This window comes from Protopterus annectens, chromosome 10.part0, assembly GCF_019279795.1.
Source record: "Protopterus annectens isolate FY-2018-M chromosome 10.part0, PAN1.0, whole genome shotgun sequence".
NCBI lineage: Eukaryota > Metazoa > Chordata > Ceratodontiformes > Protopteridae > Protopterus > Protopterus annectens.
This window is the reverse complement of record NC_056744.1, coordinates 1131703480-1131721801: the sequence shown is the minus strand read 5'-3', so window position 1 is coordinate 1131721801 and position 18322 is coordinate 1131703480. Positions and strand designations below refer to the sequence as shown.

Below are 18322 nucleotides of genomic sequence, written 5' to 3'. Positions count from 1 at the left end.
GGAACTTCTCAAACAAAAAATATCTTCCTTTCCTACTTGTGCAGAAAATAAAGAATTATAAGAGCTTATGCATTCTGCAAGCCAAGTTACTAAGCACACCTTGCAATGTGGCTTTGACGCCCTAGAAACATCTTGTAGGGCAGTAGTCACTGGTTCTGTCCTTAGAAGGCATGCTTGGCTTAAGGAACAGACTTTGCCAGACCATGGTGAATCAAAATTATCGGATGCACCATTGAACAAGGACAATTTGTTTGGCACCAAGGCAGAAGAGGTCTTAAAAAGATGGAAGAAGCTAAATCTATGCAGACAGACTTTTTACAGGTCCAGCCTCCGAGGTTCAGTAGGCATTGCCCCTCCAAGCACTGGTCCTTTCCGGCCCCCTCCAGGCCAACTCAGCCCAGACCCAGGGGAAGCAGATCCCCCCCAGACAGCAGCCCCAGGGAGTGCTAAGCCACCCCCTTATGGTGAGCACTCACAATGACTTTACACCTCCACCCCTTACCCCCCTGCCCACCTGCTTGTGCCCCTAGGAGGAAAACTCTCCTTCCATGCAAACAACCTGGCCTCTGTTACCAACGACTGATGGGTCGTCAACATAGTGTCCCAGGGATACAAATTTTATTTCCACACTGTGCCAACCCCAAAAGGGTTTCCAGATCTTCCTCCAAACCAGTGGGAAGAGGCCAAAAAAACAAGTACTTTCCCTGCTCTCCATGAGGGCAATACAGCATGTTCCTGCAGACCAGATAGGCCAAGGTTTCTATTCCAGACACTTCCTGGTACCCAGAAAAGAGGGCACCTGGCACCCAATCCTTGATCTTTCCATTCTAAACACCTTTCTGGTGATACCAAAATTCAAAATGCCCACCCTCCAGCAGCTTCTTCCTGTGTTTTCCAAGGATGCTTGGTTAGCCACCTTAGACCTAAAAGAGGCCTACCTACACATCCCAATCAGGGAATCTTGCAGGAAATATCTACGTTTCAGTGCAGGATCTATGCACTTTCAGTTCTCTGCGCTTCCCTTTGGCTTATCCACTGCTCCCAGAGTTTTCACAAAATGCCTGGCTCCAGCCATTGCTTTTGGCAGACAAAGAAATATTCAAATTTATCCCTACTTAGATGATTGCCTGATTCAGGCAGACAGGAAAAGCTGTTACAGCACTTGACATTTCTAAAGGATTTACTGACCTCCCTGGGGTTATACTATCAACGAAAAGAAATCAAAACTAGTCCCTACACAAAAAATTGTATTCCTGGGAGCAGGCCTGAACACAGCATCCCAGATTAGCATTCCTTATTCCAGAAACACAAGCCCACCTGACAGGCCACTTCTCTCAACTAATCACCACAGCCCAGTTATCCGCAAGGTAAATCCTGCAAGCTCTAGGGTTCATGGCCTCATGCATTCTACTATTTCCATATGCCAGACTGCATATGTGGGAACTACAGTGGTACCTAAAAAGCCTTTGGTGTCAACACTCTCAAGACCTGGAAACTATCATTCCTTAGACAAGGTATCATTGGTAAGATTTTCTTTGGTGGGCAGCAGCATGCAACCACAACAAGGGACTTCCCTTCTCACAACCCCATGCTGCCCAGACCTTCACCACAGACGCATCAGACTATGCCTGGGGTGCACATCTGGACGGCAGGTGCATTCAGGGCCATTGGAGCCCAAATCAAATACATCTGCACATCAACCAAAAAAAGATGCTAGCTGTTCAGCATGCCCTGACAGCTTTCAGACCCCTACTCTCCCCGGGGCCTCTACTGATCAAAACTGACAGAACCATAGTGATATGGTGTATCAACAAGCAGGGAGGGACTCATTCTTATCCTCTCTGCAGGCTCACCATGATCCTTTGGCACACGGCCTCAGCCATGCAACTACACCTGCTAGCACAATTCCTGCCAGGCTCCCTAAACTCTCTGGCAGGCTAGACCCACACGAGTGGCAGCTAGACCACAGAACTTTCACCCTTGTAACCCAGAAATGGGGCACCCCGAAGGTGGACCTCTCTGCCTCCCACTCCAATCAGCTCAGCAATTTCTGCACCAGGGAATCTCCCAGCAAGGCCTGGAAAGTGGATGCTCTATCCTTCCAGTGGGTAAACCTCTCTGTCTATGCATTTCCCCCTCTACCACTCATTTCAAGGGTACTGCTCAAAATAAGGGAGGAAAAACAGAGGGCAATCCTGATTGCCCCAGACTGGCCACACCAGCACTGGTACCTACTGCTGTGCAGCCTGTCACCCCTGCCCCCATGGCACCTATCTCAGATCTCAACACTCCTGACCCAGAAGAATGGAGAATTCATGGATGCCCAATTTGCAGACCCTCAACCTGGCAGCCTGGATCATTCCCTGACCTCTCCTCAAGCTGTCAGCCTACGCAAACAAGTCCTAGATGTTATACGTGAGGCCAGATGCCCCAGTACTTGAAAATTCTATGCTGACAAGTGGAAAAGGTTTTGCACCTGGAGCCAGGTTAAGGGAGCCAAAACAGTACAGCCCTCCCTACCTCTCATCCTGGATTACCTAGCAGACCTATTACACAAGGGTCTGTCCTTCTCTTCTATTAAAATTCATGCCTCTGCCATCTCTGCTTATTTCAGCACAGAGCCACCTCTCTTCTCACACCCTCTCATCAAACATTTCCTAAGAGGAGCTAACAACTTAAGTTCACCCAGAAGAGCTCCTACCCCAGCTTGGGACCTTAACTTTGTGTTGGAAAAGCTCACCCTTACCCCCCTTTGAACCTGCAGCTTCAGCAGAGTTAAAATTCCTCTCTTGGAAAACATCCTTGCTTCTGGCCATCACTTCAGCTAGAAGAGTTTCAGAGCTACATCCACTCAAGGCTGTGGAGCCCTTCATCATTTTCCATGCTGACAGGGTCTCCCTCAGGACTAACCCATCCTTCATGCCTAAAGTGGTGTCTGTTGTGGCTCTCAACCAATCCATTCATTTGCCCACCTTTTTCCCCTAACCCACAAAACAAGGGGGAAAGGATTCTGCACTCTCTAGATGTGCATTGACAGCCCAGATCCTATCTGGATAGGACTAAATCTTTTAGAAAAACTGACCAATTGCTAGTCAGCTTCGCAGCAGGGCCAGAGGGCAAGGCCATATCCAAACAATCTCCAAATGGATAGCACACTGAATCCATTTCTGCTACAAACCGCATGGGAAACCTCCCCCAAAGGGGATCAGGACACATTCCACCAGGGCAACCTCCACCTCTGCAACTCTTCTCAGAGGGGTCCCCACCAGGGACATCCTGGAGGCTGCAACACGGACTTCTGTTCATACCTTCACCAAGCATTACCACCTGCCTTTCTTCTACAAATCCAGGGCAGGCTTTGCCATCACAGTCTTGCAGGGAATCCTAGCCAGCCCCCAATCTTCTTGACCGCCTCCACCCTTTTCTTCAGCTTTGGGAATCAACCGAAGTGTGATAACTGCAACAGTGAAACAAGAAGAACATAGTACAGTTGTGTACACTTACCATAAATGTAGCTATTCGAGTGTATTCACTGTTGCAGTCCTGGTCCCCCCCCCCCCTCCATCCCCTTTGTCTCTCTCTCTCTCTCTCTCTCTCTTCCTCTCTCCTTACAGGGAATATTTGGTATTTACTTTCTACTGGTGGTGGTCTTCCACCATAACCAAACTCCATAATTGGGGACTCCTGACAGTTGGGGCAAGAAAAACTGATGTAATGGCGTCAGCTGCCTGATTTTATACCACTATCAACCTGACGTCAGTCCTGGAGCAACAGCAACCAATGCAGAAATACTAAGCCTCTGGTATTCGAGCCCACTGAGGGCTACCCCTGGCAGGATAACCCAAATGTGATAACTGCAACAGTGAATACACTCAACATCTACATTTATGGTAAGTGTATACAACTGTACTTTTGCCTCCTCCATCAACAGGCAACTTCCTTTCTTCTGTACCAGACTCCCACACACTCAGGTGATAGCAAAAGATGCCTTCTCAGTCTCTTGGAAGGGGAAGTTTCTCTATGCTGTTCCCCCCTGCCCACTTGTACAGAAGGTCCTGCTGAAGATCCAGCAGGACAGACCAAAAGTCTTGTTTTTGACTCCCTATTAGCCAAGACAGCAGTGGTCCCCCCTACTGTTACAGTTATCCAAGGGCAATCACCACAAGTTACCCCTCAGAGTGGACCTTCTCACACAGCATAAGGGATCCCAAATGCACCCACAGTAGCAATTGCTGCACCTCACTCTGTGGCTGATAGGATTTTGATCCCTTTCAGATATAGTTACAATGAGGACATGCTCACTGCCCTGCATGAAGCCAGGAAACCAAACACAAGAACATTCTACCTATCAAAGTGGAATATATTTTCTATATGGTGTCTCAAAAGACAGTTGGACCCGCTTGCTAGTGACACCCCTCTAGTACCATCTACTGCAGACAGGATTGGCCTACTCATCCATTAAAGCCCACTTGTCTGCCATTTCAATGTGTCTTCCTCTGGATTGCCCCCTAGCTTCCAGACTACCAGCTAGGTTATTCCTTAAAGGGGTCCTTCACCTGAGACCCCCCAGAAGTCATCTCCACCCCCATGGGACCTCAACTATATTTTGGAAAAGCTTACACTTCCTTCATTCGAGCCAGCAGACCAAGCTTCCCTAAAATACTGTACATGGAAAACTGTACTACTCGTGGCTTTGACCTCAGTCAGAAGAGTGTCAGAACTACAAGCCCTCATGGCTATCCCACCTTTCCTGGTATTCCACACAGACAGGTTTACTGTTAGAAATAACCCTTCCTTCATGCCCAAGGTGATGAATGACCTTTCCCCTAAATCAGGCCATCCACCTACCAGCCTTCTTCCCTAACCCTTAGGGAGACAGTGAGAGAGTACTCTATTTCCTGGATGTGCACAGACAACTCCTATTTTATCTGCACAAAACAAAGTCCATCAGACAGACTGATCAACTGTTTGTCTCCTTCCACCCCAGGGCCCTAGGGAAGGCAGTAACCAAACTGTTTCAACCTGCATTTCCAAAGCTGTCACCTTCTGCTACAAATATTGAGCTTTGGCACTCACCCCTATGTGATGAATAGTGCAACATGTGAATAGAAGGGCATAGAAAAGTTGTGTAAAATCTTACCATAACCATTGATGTCCTTATTTTCCATTTTGCATTATTCCTTCCCATCCTCCTTTTCCATGTTGTGGTATTCCTTCCCACCCTCCTTTTCCATATTGCAGTATTCCTTCCCACCCTCCTTTTCCATGTTGCAGTATTCCTTCCCATCCTCCTCCTCTTCCATGTTGCAGTATTCCTTCCCACCCTCCTCCTTTTCCATGTTGCAGTATTCCTTCCCACCCTCCTCCTTTTCCATGTTGCGGTATTTCTTCCCACCCTCCTTCCCTTCCTGTTATGCTGCATTTCCCTTTCTGGATGGCACAGGACTGGCATTTCCCTTGCTAGGACTGGTTCTGATTGAGGCTTACAGTTCTGAGGGCTGGTGCGTGCAGATGTCTCTTTTATGGCCCACGTTCCACTAGCCATGTCAGACGTTCTGGGCACCATACAGTGACTGTAAACTTTTGTATACTGGCTGGACGTTCGGGTAGCAAGAGGAGTAAAACCCATATGTGATGAATACTGCAACATGAAAGAGAAGGACATTTATGGTTATGCTAAGATTTTGCACAACTTTTCTTTCAGATGAGCTTCTTTGAAAGCAGTGCAGATTTCCATGGTTAAGATTTTTTTATACATGTTTTTGTGTTATTAAAATGGGTCAGTAGTCCTTTCTACAAGTTTTATTGAATGCCGCTTCTTAGTTAGGAGTACATTGTCTTTAAAAGAAACAAGGGCAAGTCCATTGTGCAGGCTACCACAGCTAGTGAGAATTGTGGCTAGCATTCATAGATATATGGTATAGTACTAATTAATGTACGTAGTGGCCATGCATAGGGTGTGGGCAATTGCCAGTCAATGCCTAATATATGTCTGATTAACAGTGATCAGAATCACAGTGCAAACACAATGACTATTACTTCTGTGCACCTACAAGTTTTAATGACATTTGTTTGTAAAAATGTAATCCTCTGTTCATTTAAATTTCTCTATTCATCCGTCCGTCTGTCTGCCTGCCTACCTTGTCTATCTTCATTTACCAGGGTATTACACTTCTCAAATGTGACCGTTTTGAGAGACGGCCTGGAATATTATATCACAGTGAATATAGCATTGCAATATGTAACATAGAGAAGTGTTCAAGGTTACCATTTGCAACAAATGACATTTGGCATAAAGGAAATAACAGCTGATACCTAGAGGCAATGCTGTAGTAGATATTCCAACAGACAGACAGTAAGAAAGAAAAACTGGAGTAGATTTTATCTAAACCATAGTGACCTGATCACCAGAAGAATTAAAAAAAAAAAATAATAATAATGCAGATGCACATGGATATTAAACAAAGGAGCATGGAAGCAAATGTGATATCCTTTCTACTTAAGTCCGTCACAGATTTGTGTTGTCAGATTGTCATCTTCATGTATTTTAGCTTAACATTGTAAAAAATAACCTCCTGGTTTGTGTACTTGCTGATGATGGCATATTTAAGTTGAGGTGGTGAGAAACAATTATGGTGTTACTTAGTCATAATACTTTTTAGTATTTCATTAGCTTTAAATATTTTGTTATTCTACTGTTTGGTGTACTTTTACACTTCAGGCTGGTTATTGTGCCATCAGATACAGAAAATATCTAATTTTCCAAAGGTTTGAAGCCCTGATGACGACCCAGTGCAGTTAGCGCACAACTGGAGGGAATAGGTCTGGGGAGATGAGAGAGTGTGACCTTTGCCTCCTCAACTCACCTGTCCTGAGGGGAAGAAGGCAGCTGTGGTTTGTTACATGGCTGTCACCTAGTGGAAGTACAGGGTATTGCACCCACAGTGGATGATTTTAAGCAAGTTTCCTAGAGCAGTAAAGCTGGGGGAAAGGTGTGTGTGTGTGTCGGCCTGCGCACTTTCCTGCAATACTCAGCACTTTTGAAGCGTAATGGAGGTGCCCTACAGTTTGGGGCTGTAGTGAGTTAGGAGGGGATTCTGCTGGGTTTGTCAGCTGACCTTATATCTGACTCTTGCGTCTCCAGGGAATGTATAAATTTGTGAGTTCCTCCGGCTGGGGAACAAATGGCGGTAGAGTTCTTGCTCTGGCTTGAAGTTACCTGGGTGAGAGAGAAATGAATTGATCAGTGTGATGAAGGAAGAGGAGCCACTGGGCAAGACCCAGGGGCTGGAGAGTAACATAAAAAAGTTTAATTTGACAGAAATGAAAATCCAACTAGTCAAGGGTAGGTTGTATAATTGTGATATTTTTTGAATTTTTATTGAGAAACGTCTTAATATTAAACCACTTTCTTTCAGAATATAAAATGTTAAGAATAAAATATTGAATGAAGAGTGAATGCTAATAGGGTCTTGCCTTCACAGTCCTGAATCTTGTGGTCAGTAACCAGTGTAGTTCTCAGCAATCCCTGATTTTCATGATACTTTTTGCCCCGTCATAAAATATATGATTTTTCTGTTAGTTTCAAACTACTTAGAAAATGCATGTTAATGCAAAACCACCTCTTCTGTTAACCTAAGAAAATCAGAGTGAGGTTCCCGATTTTGAGCTTTTGTTTCCCACTTTTTGGCTATGTCCGTGGTTCTTGAGTAAAGAAGTTGAGAGCTGTGTTACAAAAATGCACGTACTGTTCATAAAAAGTAAGCTTTATTAGAAATATGAAATGTAATGAACAGAGAGAAAGGCTGTGTTAGACTTCTAAAGAATCTGAATTGTAGAAATCCTCTTATACAATAAAATATTATTTATATTCAGGTGTGTGCCTATTGATTAGACACTGCAGTCAGCGTGCATGTTGTAAACCAGATATTCTCCACAGGAAAGACTGTTGCTGAACAAGGTTTAATCCGCTAAAAGGATGATAGCATTACAAACTGGGAAAAAAAGACAAGCCATTTCTTTTGGCAAAGTCCCCCTACATTGCAAACGTGTCTTCTCTCTATTCTGTCAGTGCCATCAGTTTGCACTACCAACAGAACAAGATGGGAACACCTGAATGTGTGATAGGGAGACTTGCAAGAAGTGATTGCCTTGTCACCCCCCCCCCCCTTTCTTCGCTTCACTTATGTGCGAGTATGGGGATTTACATGTCATGCACACGAGTACATCAGTAGCTAATGCAAGAAGTGGAAGAAGGCAAAGTGCTATCATAAAAATGTAAGTAGTTTTTTCCTAAATTATGTCGTCATATTATAGCAGTAATACATTATTTTGTATGGTTAATGCAGGATTTACCCACAGTCTGCTTTGTTTGATCAGTCAGGCTTTGCTCTTATGATCAAACCTTACTAACTGAGTAAATCCTACACAAAGTCATAGATTATTGCTAAACTAGAGTATAAAACTCTTCCTTCGTTCATAGTTTCTGTTTAGTAATTATTCTGTATAAATTTTCATTACTATATTTGTACAAATTAAAACTACACAGTTATAATTTTCATTTGCATTTATGAACAGGAATTAATAAAGTTAAGAAGTTAAAAGATGTACAGCTTAAGTACTTTGTTGAAGTTCTGTAAATTTAGCAAATTACTGGTATGTTTAAACCAGGTGCAAGATTTTTTTTTTATTGTGGGAAACATTGCCTCCCCTTTAATTAAATTCTAACTCCAAAGTCGCACAAGTTCAAGGAAGGGGGAAGTTCCTGAATACATAGCGAAGTCAAGTCTTTTCATTTCTCTAAGGTTGTTTGACAGTAAAGTTAGAATATAGTTGTAGGGTGTGCTGCAAAACCAGTCCCATGATGTACTTGTTTAAATGTCTACCTTTTTCACATTTTTTATGTCACATTTTGCTGTGATCTGATGCTATCCGTGTCATTATTGATCATGGATGGGTCATGGATCCGAGCCGGCAAAGTGAGAGACGGCTCCTGAGCTCAAGCTTTTCCCTTCTCCTCACTTCCTTCTACCCATGATCCCCAGATCTCAGTAGCCGCGGTCGTGAATGGTTGGTTCCTGAGATCGGGCAAGCCTTTAGTTAAGTATTGACTTTTTAAGGGGTTTTTCTTCACCCTTTCTGTCTCAGTTTGCTTTTAATTGTATCCTTAACAGTTAATTGCACCTTTTGTAGTGTAGTTTTACAGTTAGGCTTCCTCCCTCTCTTTGGTTGGTCTCTGGCATTAAGTCCCTTCCCACCCTTTTTCTTCTCTACCTCTCTTGTGAAGTGTGTGTGTGGTGCTTGTGTGTTTTGGGTATGGCAGAGAAGCCTGTGAGCTTCAAACGGTGCTCCTCCTGCGGACACAATTTGGCCCCCTGCAGACACACATGAAGAATGCATCTACTGTCTAGGGTAGCCCCATTTACTGATTGAGTGTAACATTTGTGCCTGATTCAACCCTTGGGCTCTCCTAGACTGTAGAAACAAGCTTCTAGTAAAGGGCTTAGCCTCAGGGGGGTCCCTTGGTTTTGGGTTCCTCTTCGAAGGTGCACCCAGATCCGAAGAGAAAGCATTCTTCCTCCAAGGATCACTCTGTGTCCCAGGCTCTCAGATCCAAGTGCTCCGGATCAGAGTCCAGCCTCAGGGGCTTTGGTTCCAAGCACTTAGGCTCCGAGAGTCTCTGCTTCTGTGGCTGGCTCCGAACCCTCCAGGACTGGCAGGGTCTCTGATCCGACTGAAGGGACCAAGTCACCATCGGCTCCAACAACTTAAATGAATCCGGGTTTTTGGCAGGCTGGCCCAGATCTGCCGGTTCTGTCCTCAGCTCCGGCCCCGTCGGCTCCCTTGGTGCCGACAGGGACCATTATTGTGGTAGACTTCCAAGTTAGATCCCGGTCCTCTGATCCGAAGAGGCCAAGCAGGTCCTCATCCAGGGACTGTAGCCTGTTCACCTACTGTTCGCAAACAGTTTACTAGTAAAAATACTGGGTTGGTTTTTGATATTAGGTTTCTGGCCAACTACAGAACGGATTGGGTTATTTAGTTAGCTACCTGTACGTGTTCCACTTTTTATATAGGACAGACATCTCACCCGGTTAGTATAAGAATATCTGAACACTTAAGTGATGTTAGACTAAAAAAACCCAGTAATGCATTATATAAACCTTCCTTGACCCATTCTGCAGCATCTTTCAGGTTTACCGTTACTGACTGGATAAGTGGGGACCAGGCTAATAAAATTGGTTGGCATGAAAGAAAAGTGGATTATCAAGCTGGGAGTATTATTTCCCCCGGGTCTTAATGAACATTTATAACCGACCAACCATGGGGATTCTTTTTGTATCATGTGGTGATCTTTAAGTTACTTATTTTTACACTGCGGAAGGCTTAATAACTGGGCCGAAACCGGTCTGTTTTGCCTATATTTGCTTTAATAAATTATTTTTACTTGTATACATCTTATGCCTTTGAGTGCTGGCCTGTGTGTTTTTTTGTGGACTTAGTAATTTGGGGCTGTGCACCTGCCATACTTGCAGGAGCTTTTCATTGTAGCACAGTAACTGTTCAGACAGACAACATGGCAGTGGTCTGGTATGTCAGCAAACAAGGGGGAACACGATCTTACCGTCTGTGCAGAGAGGCCATGAAAGTTTGGGAATGGGTGATAGCCTCAGACCACTTTCTTCTTGCAATGCACATCCCCGGCGAATCCAACCTTCTAGCGAACAAGCTAAGCAGGACTGTCCTGAGTCCTCACAAGTGGTCCCTGAATCAGTCAGTGGCGAACTGGATCTTCAGCAAATGAGGATCTCTGTGCTGCAACCTGTTTGTGTCTTGAGACGATCACAAGTGCAGCACTTTTTTTGCTCTGATCCCCCCTCCAGGGGAGTTCCCCAGGGATACTCTGACTCACGATTGGCCGCCGGGTCTTTTTTATGCCTATCATCCAATTGCCTAGATTCCCAAGGTTCTGCAGAAAGCACAGCCCCTGAATGCTCAACTTATCTTCATTGCCCCCTTTTCATAGGTTCATAGGTTCATACTAGGCTATCTGCCCTAGGGCATTTATAAGCCTAGCCAGAGTGTGTTTGGCTTTCGCCACCCATTTTAAATTAATTTTGCTATGCGTTTTTTGAGGTTAGTATACTGTGCCTCTGTCTAACAGTAACACAGAAGTGATAGCCGGGGTAAACCTACGATCTCCCATCCACTCATCAGGATTCCTCTTGAAGAGAGTCAATGTGGGACTCTGCCTAACCTGGACTGGGATTTTATTCCAGAGTGAAGGGAGCCTCTGGGTTATGAATCTGTCCCTCCAGCATGTCCTATTTATTTCAGTGCTGAGGTTCAAGTCTCGAGCGTAGCTCAATGGGATTTGGATTTTCTGAGGTGCAGCATGTCCATTAATTCTGGGTTGGACATGGCTTTATACGTCAGGCACAGATCGCCTCTGAGCAGGCGGTATGCCACTGAGTAGAGCTGGAGTTTCTTTAACCGGGCAGCATATGGCATCTGTTTGAGCCCTTTGATCCTCTTGGTGAGGTACTTTTGGGGTCTTTCCAGTTGCTGCAGGTGTCTGGTAAGGTACATCCCAAAAGGGGCATTGTACTCAATTATGGGCCTGATGAGGGATGAGTAAAAAGGCACGATGACCTCCCTTGATCTAGATGTGAATCCCTTCATGATTAGGTGGGCTATATAAAATGTTTTTCTAACCACTTTGGCCACGTGGTTGTCAAATGAGAGATTGCTATCAACTTGGGTCCCCAGGTCCCTAATGACTTCTTCTGTACTTAATGGATTACCACCTATGTGGTAATTTGTGGGCACTTTGTTTTTGCCAAAGGAGATGACTATACACTTTTTGGCGTTTAGCTTGTGGCCATGGCTCTGGCACCAGTTGTCTGTTTCTATGAGGCCCTTTTGGAGGATGCTTGTGTCGGCTGGAGAGTTGATTATGGCACCCAGTTTGCAGTCATCTGCGAACTTGGTCAGCCACAGTCCTTCTGTGTTGGCCTGTACCGCCGAGAAATATATACCGAACAAGAGAGGTCCCAGGACTGAGCCTTGTGGGACGCCACTTGTAACTGGTTTGGAGTCTGACATGGCTCCAGCAATTCTAACCATGTGGGTTCTGTCCTTGAGCCAGTTTGCAACCCATCTAGTGACATAGGGGTTTATATTTAAGCTGGTGAGCTTATCTATAATGCCCGAGTGGGGTATTGTATCGATGGCTTTTTGCGAGGTCCAGGTAGGCTGTGTGGACCACCTTCCCTAGTCAATGGCCTTGGTGACTGTTTCAAAGAAATCGACCAGGTTTAAGAGGCAGGATCTGCCCTTAACAAAGCCAAACTGGGTAGGATCCAGTGTCTGTAGGTCCCCAATATCTTTATTTATGAGGTCCATGATGATCCTTTCCATAGCTTTGCAGACCAAGCTAGTCAGGCTTATGGGGCGATAGTTTCCAGGATCCATTGAGGCACCACCTTTGTGGAGAGGGACCACTGTTGCTGTACGCCACTCTTTGGGTACATATCCTGTAGTAAGGCTAAGATTGAACAGTAGTTTTATGTTTGGGTTTAGCTCTTCTTGGAGTTCATGTAGGACGCAGCCCGGGACACCATCTGGTCCCATTGATGCTGTGTTTTTTGCTTTGGAGAGGGCGGCTCTTACCTGAGCATCTGAGATGTCGGGGGGCAGCACTCTGTTGGGATAGATATTTGCCTTTTTGGTGGGGAGAGGGGGGGAGAAGTTTGCACTGAACCTGTCAGCTAGGATGTTGGCAATGTCTGTGGGCTCGGTGTATTTTTTGTCATTTTGGACTAATTCTGAGCATATCTGGGAATTCCCACCCAGGTTCCTAACATAACTAAAGAAAGCCTTGTGATTATCCTTAGTGTCCTGTGCAATTTTTCTCTCGAAGCTGGCCTTAGACGATTTTATGAGTGCCCTTAGTTTTGGCTTTGGCAGACGTGGTTCTACCTTCTTTTGTCTCATCTGAAATATCCGTCTTGGATATTAGATCTGGCTCCGGATCTTATTTCCCACCTAGGGGGGCTTCTCCCTCCCAAAATGGAGTCCTTGAGAGTAACAGCTTGGTTCTACCGCTTCCAGTGATTACCAGCCAAACCTCTGTACCTTTCCCGGTGAAGGATATTATTTTAGCTTCTCAGAAGCCTTCTACCAAGAAAGTCAACCTCAGCAAATGGAAGAGGTTTTCTATTTGGGCTCGCCAAAGGGACATAGATCAACTTTTGGCACCCATGTCGGCTATCTTATCCTTCTTGTCTTCTCTTTCATCAAGGGGTGGGTTTTTCTACCATAAAGCTTCAGCTAGCGACTATATCCAACTTCCATCTGGACACTAGTCCGGTCTTTTCTTCAAGATTATCTAAAGCATTTCTAAAAGGGGTTTTCTTGCTTCTCACTCCCTTGAAAGGGACCCTTCCCCTCCATGGGATCTTTGCTTGGTACTGTCTGCAGTCTTTGACAGTTCCCTCATTCAAACCTGCTGCAACTTGTGATATCAATTTCTTGTCATGGGAGACTGCCTTTTTAGTTGCTATTACTTCCGCCAAGAGGATCTCTGAATTGCAAGCCCTTTGTATAAAGCTCCCTTTTATGGTTTTCCATAAGGACATGGTTTCCCTTAGAATCAATCCTTCTTTTGTCCCCAACATGGCTTCGAAAAATAACCTGAATCAGTGTATACAGCTTCCAGTCTTTTTCCCCAGTTAGTCTAACAAAGGCGATAGTCAGCTGCATTGCATAGATGTGCATAGACAGCTGCGTTTCTGTCTAAACAGGACTAAAAAATTTCGAATGTCTGACCAACGGTTTATAGCATTTTCTCAGGCCAGCATAGGGGAAGGCCATATCAAAAGTCTCCCTCTCTCATTTGGATGGTTTCCTGCATAGGGCACATCTATCAGCTTAACAAAGATCTTCCCAGACCTCTTAAAGCCCACTCTACTAGATCTGTGGCTGCGTCCTCTGCATTCTGGGTAGGACATACTTGGGTGACATTTCTTCTGAGGCCACTTGGTCAAGTCCTCATAACTTTGTGGTGCACTATAAGTTGGATCTGGTGTGTAGTGGTAAGGGCATCCATTGGTTCTGCTGTGCTCCGGCATGTCCTTCCTTGAGGCCTCCCAGGATTTTGGGTAGCTGGGGGCTCCGAACCATCCGTGATCAATAATGGCACGGATAGTATCAGATAGTTATGTACTCAGCATAACTTGGCATCTGTGCTGTCCAGTATCATTATTCATCATGTTCCCACCCTCCATCCCCCTCCTTCTGGTGAATAAGTGAAGCTTGGAGGTGGTGTGTGGGCTGGTGGGCTGTGTTTTTGAGTATTCCAGGTCCATGTATAAGACAGTTCCTTAGCAAACGCGATCAGAGGATCATGGGTAGCAGGAAGTGAGGAGAAGGGAGGAGCTTGAGCTCGGGAGCTGCCACTCACTTTGCTGGCTCAGATCCGAGGGACGTATCCGTGACCCATCCATAATGAATGACACCGGATAGCACAGATGCCAAGTTATGGTGAGTGCATAATTCTCTTTCATTTCAATGGCATCTAATTTCATTTGCATGTTCTGTATTTTATGTTTGGAATTCTGCGAAATATTCATCTGTGTTGCAGTTCATTTTGTTGAGATGGCATCTAATGTAAATTAAATGGATGTATAGTTAAAACATGTAGCCTTTGGCATTTCTGCATCCTACCCCTGACCAAGAATGTCATTGGTTGCCTCCTGACGCCTGTTTTCCTTTTCCTTGGCATCTGATTCTTTCAGTATTGGGCTTGTATTGCTGTGTTACTTTTTCATTCCATTGAACTGTCTGAGGCTAATTATTTACAGGTTTTCGAAATATGCTGTAGCCTTAGTTAATTGGCGCTGATTGCATCTTATCTAGAATTTCTTATCAGGAAAGTTGTCTTGTTGAGCTTTAATTGTGTGTTTTCCTTTAGAACCTGAACCACTCATTTGTTTTGATCCAGTGAAGCTGCAAATTACCCTTTCCTGGGAGAGAAACCGTCTTTCAAGTTATTACAACATTTTGCACATGAAGCACATAGCCTCTTCACCATTACATGTTTTCTGCTGCTTATTAGTTTGATCTGTATGAACTGCGGTGGTGGTGCTGCGGTAGCGTTGTCGCCTCACAGTTAGATATTGCCTGTTCGATTCTCAGAGCGTCTTCTGTGTGGCGACATGCGTGAATGGGCATTCCTTCGTTGAAGGTTGTGCGTTAGGCCCAGCAAGCCAGCACGTAAAACTCTACTGCTAATCATCAGCAGGCCGGAGTTCCACTGTGGCGACCCCTAACCGGGAAAAGACGAAAGACGCAAACTAGTTTGATCTGTATAATTTAAGCATGGCAGGTTAAGTTTCTTCCATGTATCTGCTTGGGTGCCATGTTTTAGCCAGGGGTACTTTTTTCTAAATTTTCTTATATCATCAGTGTCTCCTTCTAAGCTGGTTGGTTCCCATGCAGCTGGAATTAAAACTACATTATGAGTTTTAAGCAGGTGATAGGGTTCCGCTATTTGCTACATAAATTGGTTGCTCACATTCTTTTGAGGTAGTTTTGCTGTTCAGTTCAGCCAGTATTTACCTCTGCTTTAATTAATTCTGTAAGACAAACTGCTCAGATAAGCATCTTTTTTAATGAGTCTGCAGTGCTTTTTTTCTAGACCTGCATATTTTTTGTCTGCTTCCTTATCTTGTATACCAGTTGCCATGTTATGTAAACTGCTGTTTCATTCCCGAAGATTCATCCCTTCTTCCTTGCTGATGGACTTAAATTCCTTGTGTATGTTGTTATTGACATAGTGGGTGCAGCAATGTAGAAATTATTCTCCCAATTATGGAACGGTGTAACATTTTTTTTAATTTTTTTTTTTGAAGTGTTTGACAGTAACATTTTAAATGATCCTTCCCCAGACCTTATTTTTTCAGAATTGTGAAAACACAGAGAAACGGGTACAAGATGTACCAAAGGAAAAAAAAATCACACACTGATATCCTGTGGACCTGTGACAAGCTCTTCTTCAAATCATTATAGAAAGAATAAGTAATTAGGACTTTCTAACAAAATATAATTGTTTCCCAAAAGAAGTAAAGAAAAGTCTTTTGTGAGGAAAATTAATTTCTGTTTAACGGAAATAAAAACTCTTTTAGTGCACCTTTGTCAGCTTCTGATGCTGCTGTTTTGCAGAATGCAGGTTCTTGATGTTTCCTGCCTTGCTAGCTAATTTTACAAGTATTTAAGTCCAGGCAGAATTGCTTGTTACTTTGTATGGAAATTACTTGAGTTAGTAATCATTTAACTTTTATGAAAAATTCTTCAGTCCGGTAATTGGAAGTTTTCTGTCCCCTACTTAATCCTTTGAGACAGTACTAAATGTGATTTAATATGTTTGGGGGAGCATGGAAGAGCGATTAATTTGTTATGTCGAATGTTGATTTGGCCAGCAGAGTGAATGCCTCTGAAATGCAGTAGAGTATTCCACTGATAGAATGTGGGTACTGGAAGACCTGAAGACTGATTGCATTTGGGTAAGTAACCCAAAACCACACTTAATATGAAACTTTCACATGAAGGTTTCGGCTACGGGGTGGGTGTGTCTAATGCGTGTATGCAGATTAGTGTAAGCTCTAAGTAAGGGTTGCGAGTGTGTGTGGTTTCTGTGTGCATGTCTGAGTGTCTTGTGTAGTGGTAGTGTTACTGAAAAGGTTTTTCTAAGGCAAGGTGCAGGGTTAAGGTTAGGACACATGAATAATGTGATTCTGAGGGGTTTTGGGGATCAGGTTACAAAAGAAAATGGTTTCCTTTGCCTTTTTTTTTTTTTTTCTTTTTAATTTCTTTACTCTCCTGAGTTCTTCAGTTTTGGGGTATGTTGGTTTTCGAAATGCCGGCCTGTATCACTTGTGTTTCGATTCTTATGCATTTTGATAAACTATTTACTTATTTCTGTGTGCGTCTCTCTCTCTCTCTCTTCATATGCACGCATAGATGCACGCGCGCACACAAACCTCTTCAATGGTGACTCTGAACCTGTTGCACCTAGAAAGTGTCCTTTGGTACCACTGTGTTACGAGTACATTTACAGTATAGATACATTTTTGCAGAAAACATTTCCAGGTATGTTTTCAATAGAGTATATATACTTCATGTTTGTTATGAAAAAATGCAAAATAGATTCCAGAAAACCACATTAGTTTTTCAGCTAACAGTTTTACTGTATTGATTTACGTCTGTCCAGATTGTTGGTGAGTTAGCAGTTTTTAACATATTGATTGTTTTTGTCTTCCAGTTATCAAAGACTGCTGCAAACGATTGGTGTATTAGAGTCGCAACGTATCCAGGCTGTTCAGGATTTAGAATATTTAAGCATTCAGGCAGGGGATGCACTAAAAGATCCAATTAGATTTGTGGAACAACTGCAAAAAAAGGTACGTTTCAGAACATTTATATTAGGTTATACAGTTCCAGAAATAAATTGAACAAGTCTCAAAATCATCTTTTAATGATTGGAGCAGTGTTTCAGAAATTCTTTTGTCTTCTGCTGTTCGCCATCACCCTTATTTTGTTGCCTTTTCTGTCGGTCTCCACTGAAGATCAAAGAGCAGTATCCCCGAACAGCCGGACCACCTTGACGAGTGGGAACTTTTCTCCCTGGACCTGCCCTTTATTTTCCTTTCATATGGTATGCATTGACATCAGAGCAGTTCACAGGCACTTGTTTCACATGCACATCTGCTGCTGCTGGAGATCTTCTTTTTTTTCTCCTGTTACTTATCTTCATGGGCACATACCAAGCATGAAGCCTCCCCACAGGAAGAGAGAACATGAAAAAGCCTCTGCCCCCCCATCCCTGGCCAGTTGTCTGGCATCCACCTCTCACCGGATTTCTGGTTGGCAGTGCCATACGTGGGAGCTTTTACATTTCTAGGACGTTTCCATTTTTTTTCTAAAATGTGTGATCTGCATAACAGCCATTTCAAATTCTTTGACTTTTGCCACCAGAGTTAAGGTACCTATAAGGACAGGAACTTGCCCTGTGGTGCACGTTTTGAATATTTAGCACTTGCATGTACTTTGCACATTATAATGATGTTTACAGTTGATTTCCCTGTGAAAATCTTGTTTAATCTTGTAGATTTCTCTGTTTTTAGACTAGCTAATTGCATACAACAGTACAAGGACCACAGAAAATGTGTTTTATAACCTCTTTTTGTTATATTTTTATGATGTAGATTGAGAGCTAAAAGAAAAACCCTTAAGGTGAAAGGCAGTTTAAGTATTTGAGTCC

General features: G+C 43.8%; 1 protein-coding gene across 4 annotated transcripts in view; it reads left to right on the top strand.

The window, feature by feature from the left end:
• ZZZ3 (zinc finger ZZ-type containing 3) overlaps positions 1 to 18322 on the top strand; it is a 1369419-nt gene that overhangs the window by 764269 nt on the left and 586828 nt on the right. For all 4 annotated transcript variants that reach the window (XM_044085855.1, XM_044085854.1, XM_044085853.1 and 1 more), the window contains one exon: positions 17324 to 17462. In XM_044085855.1, the coding sequence (XP_043941790.1) occupies positions 17324 to 17462 (139 nt within the window). The remainder of the gene's footprint in view (positions 1 to 17323; positions 17463 to 18322) is intronic.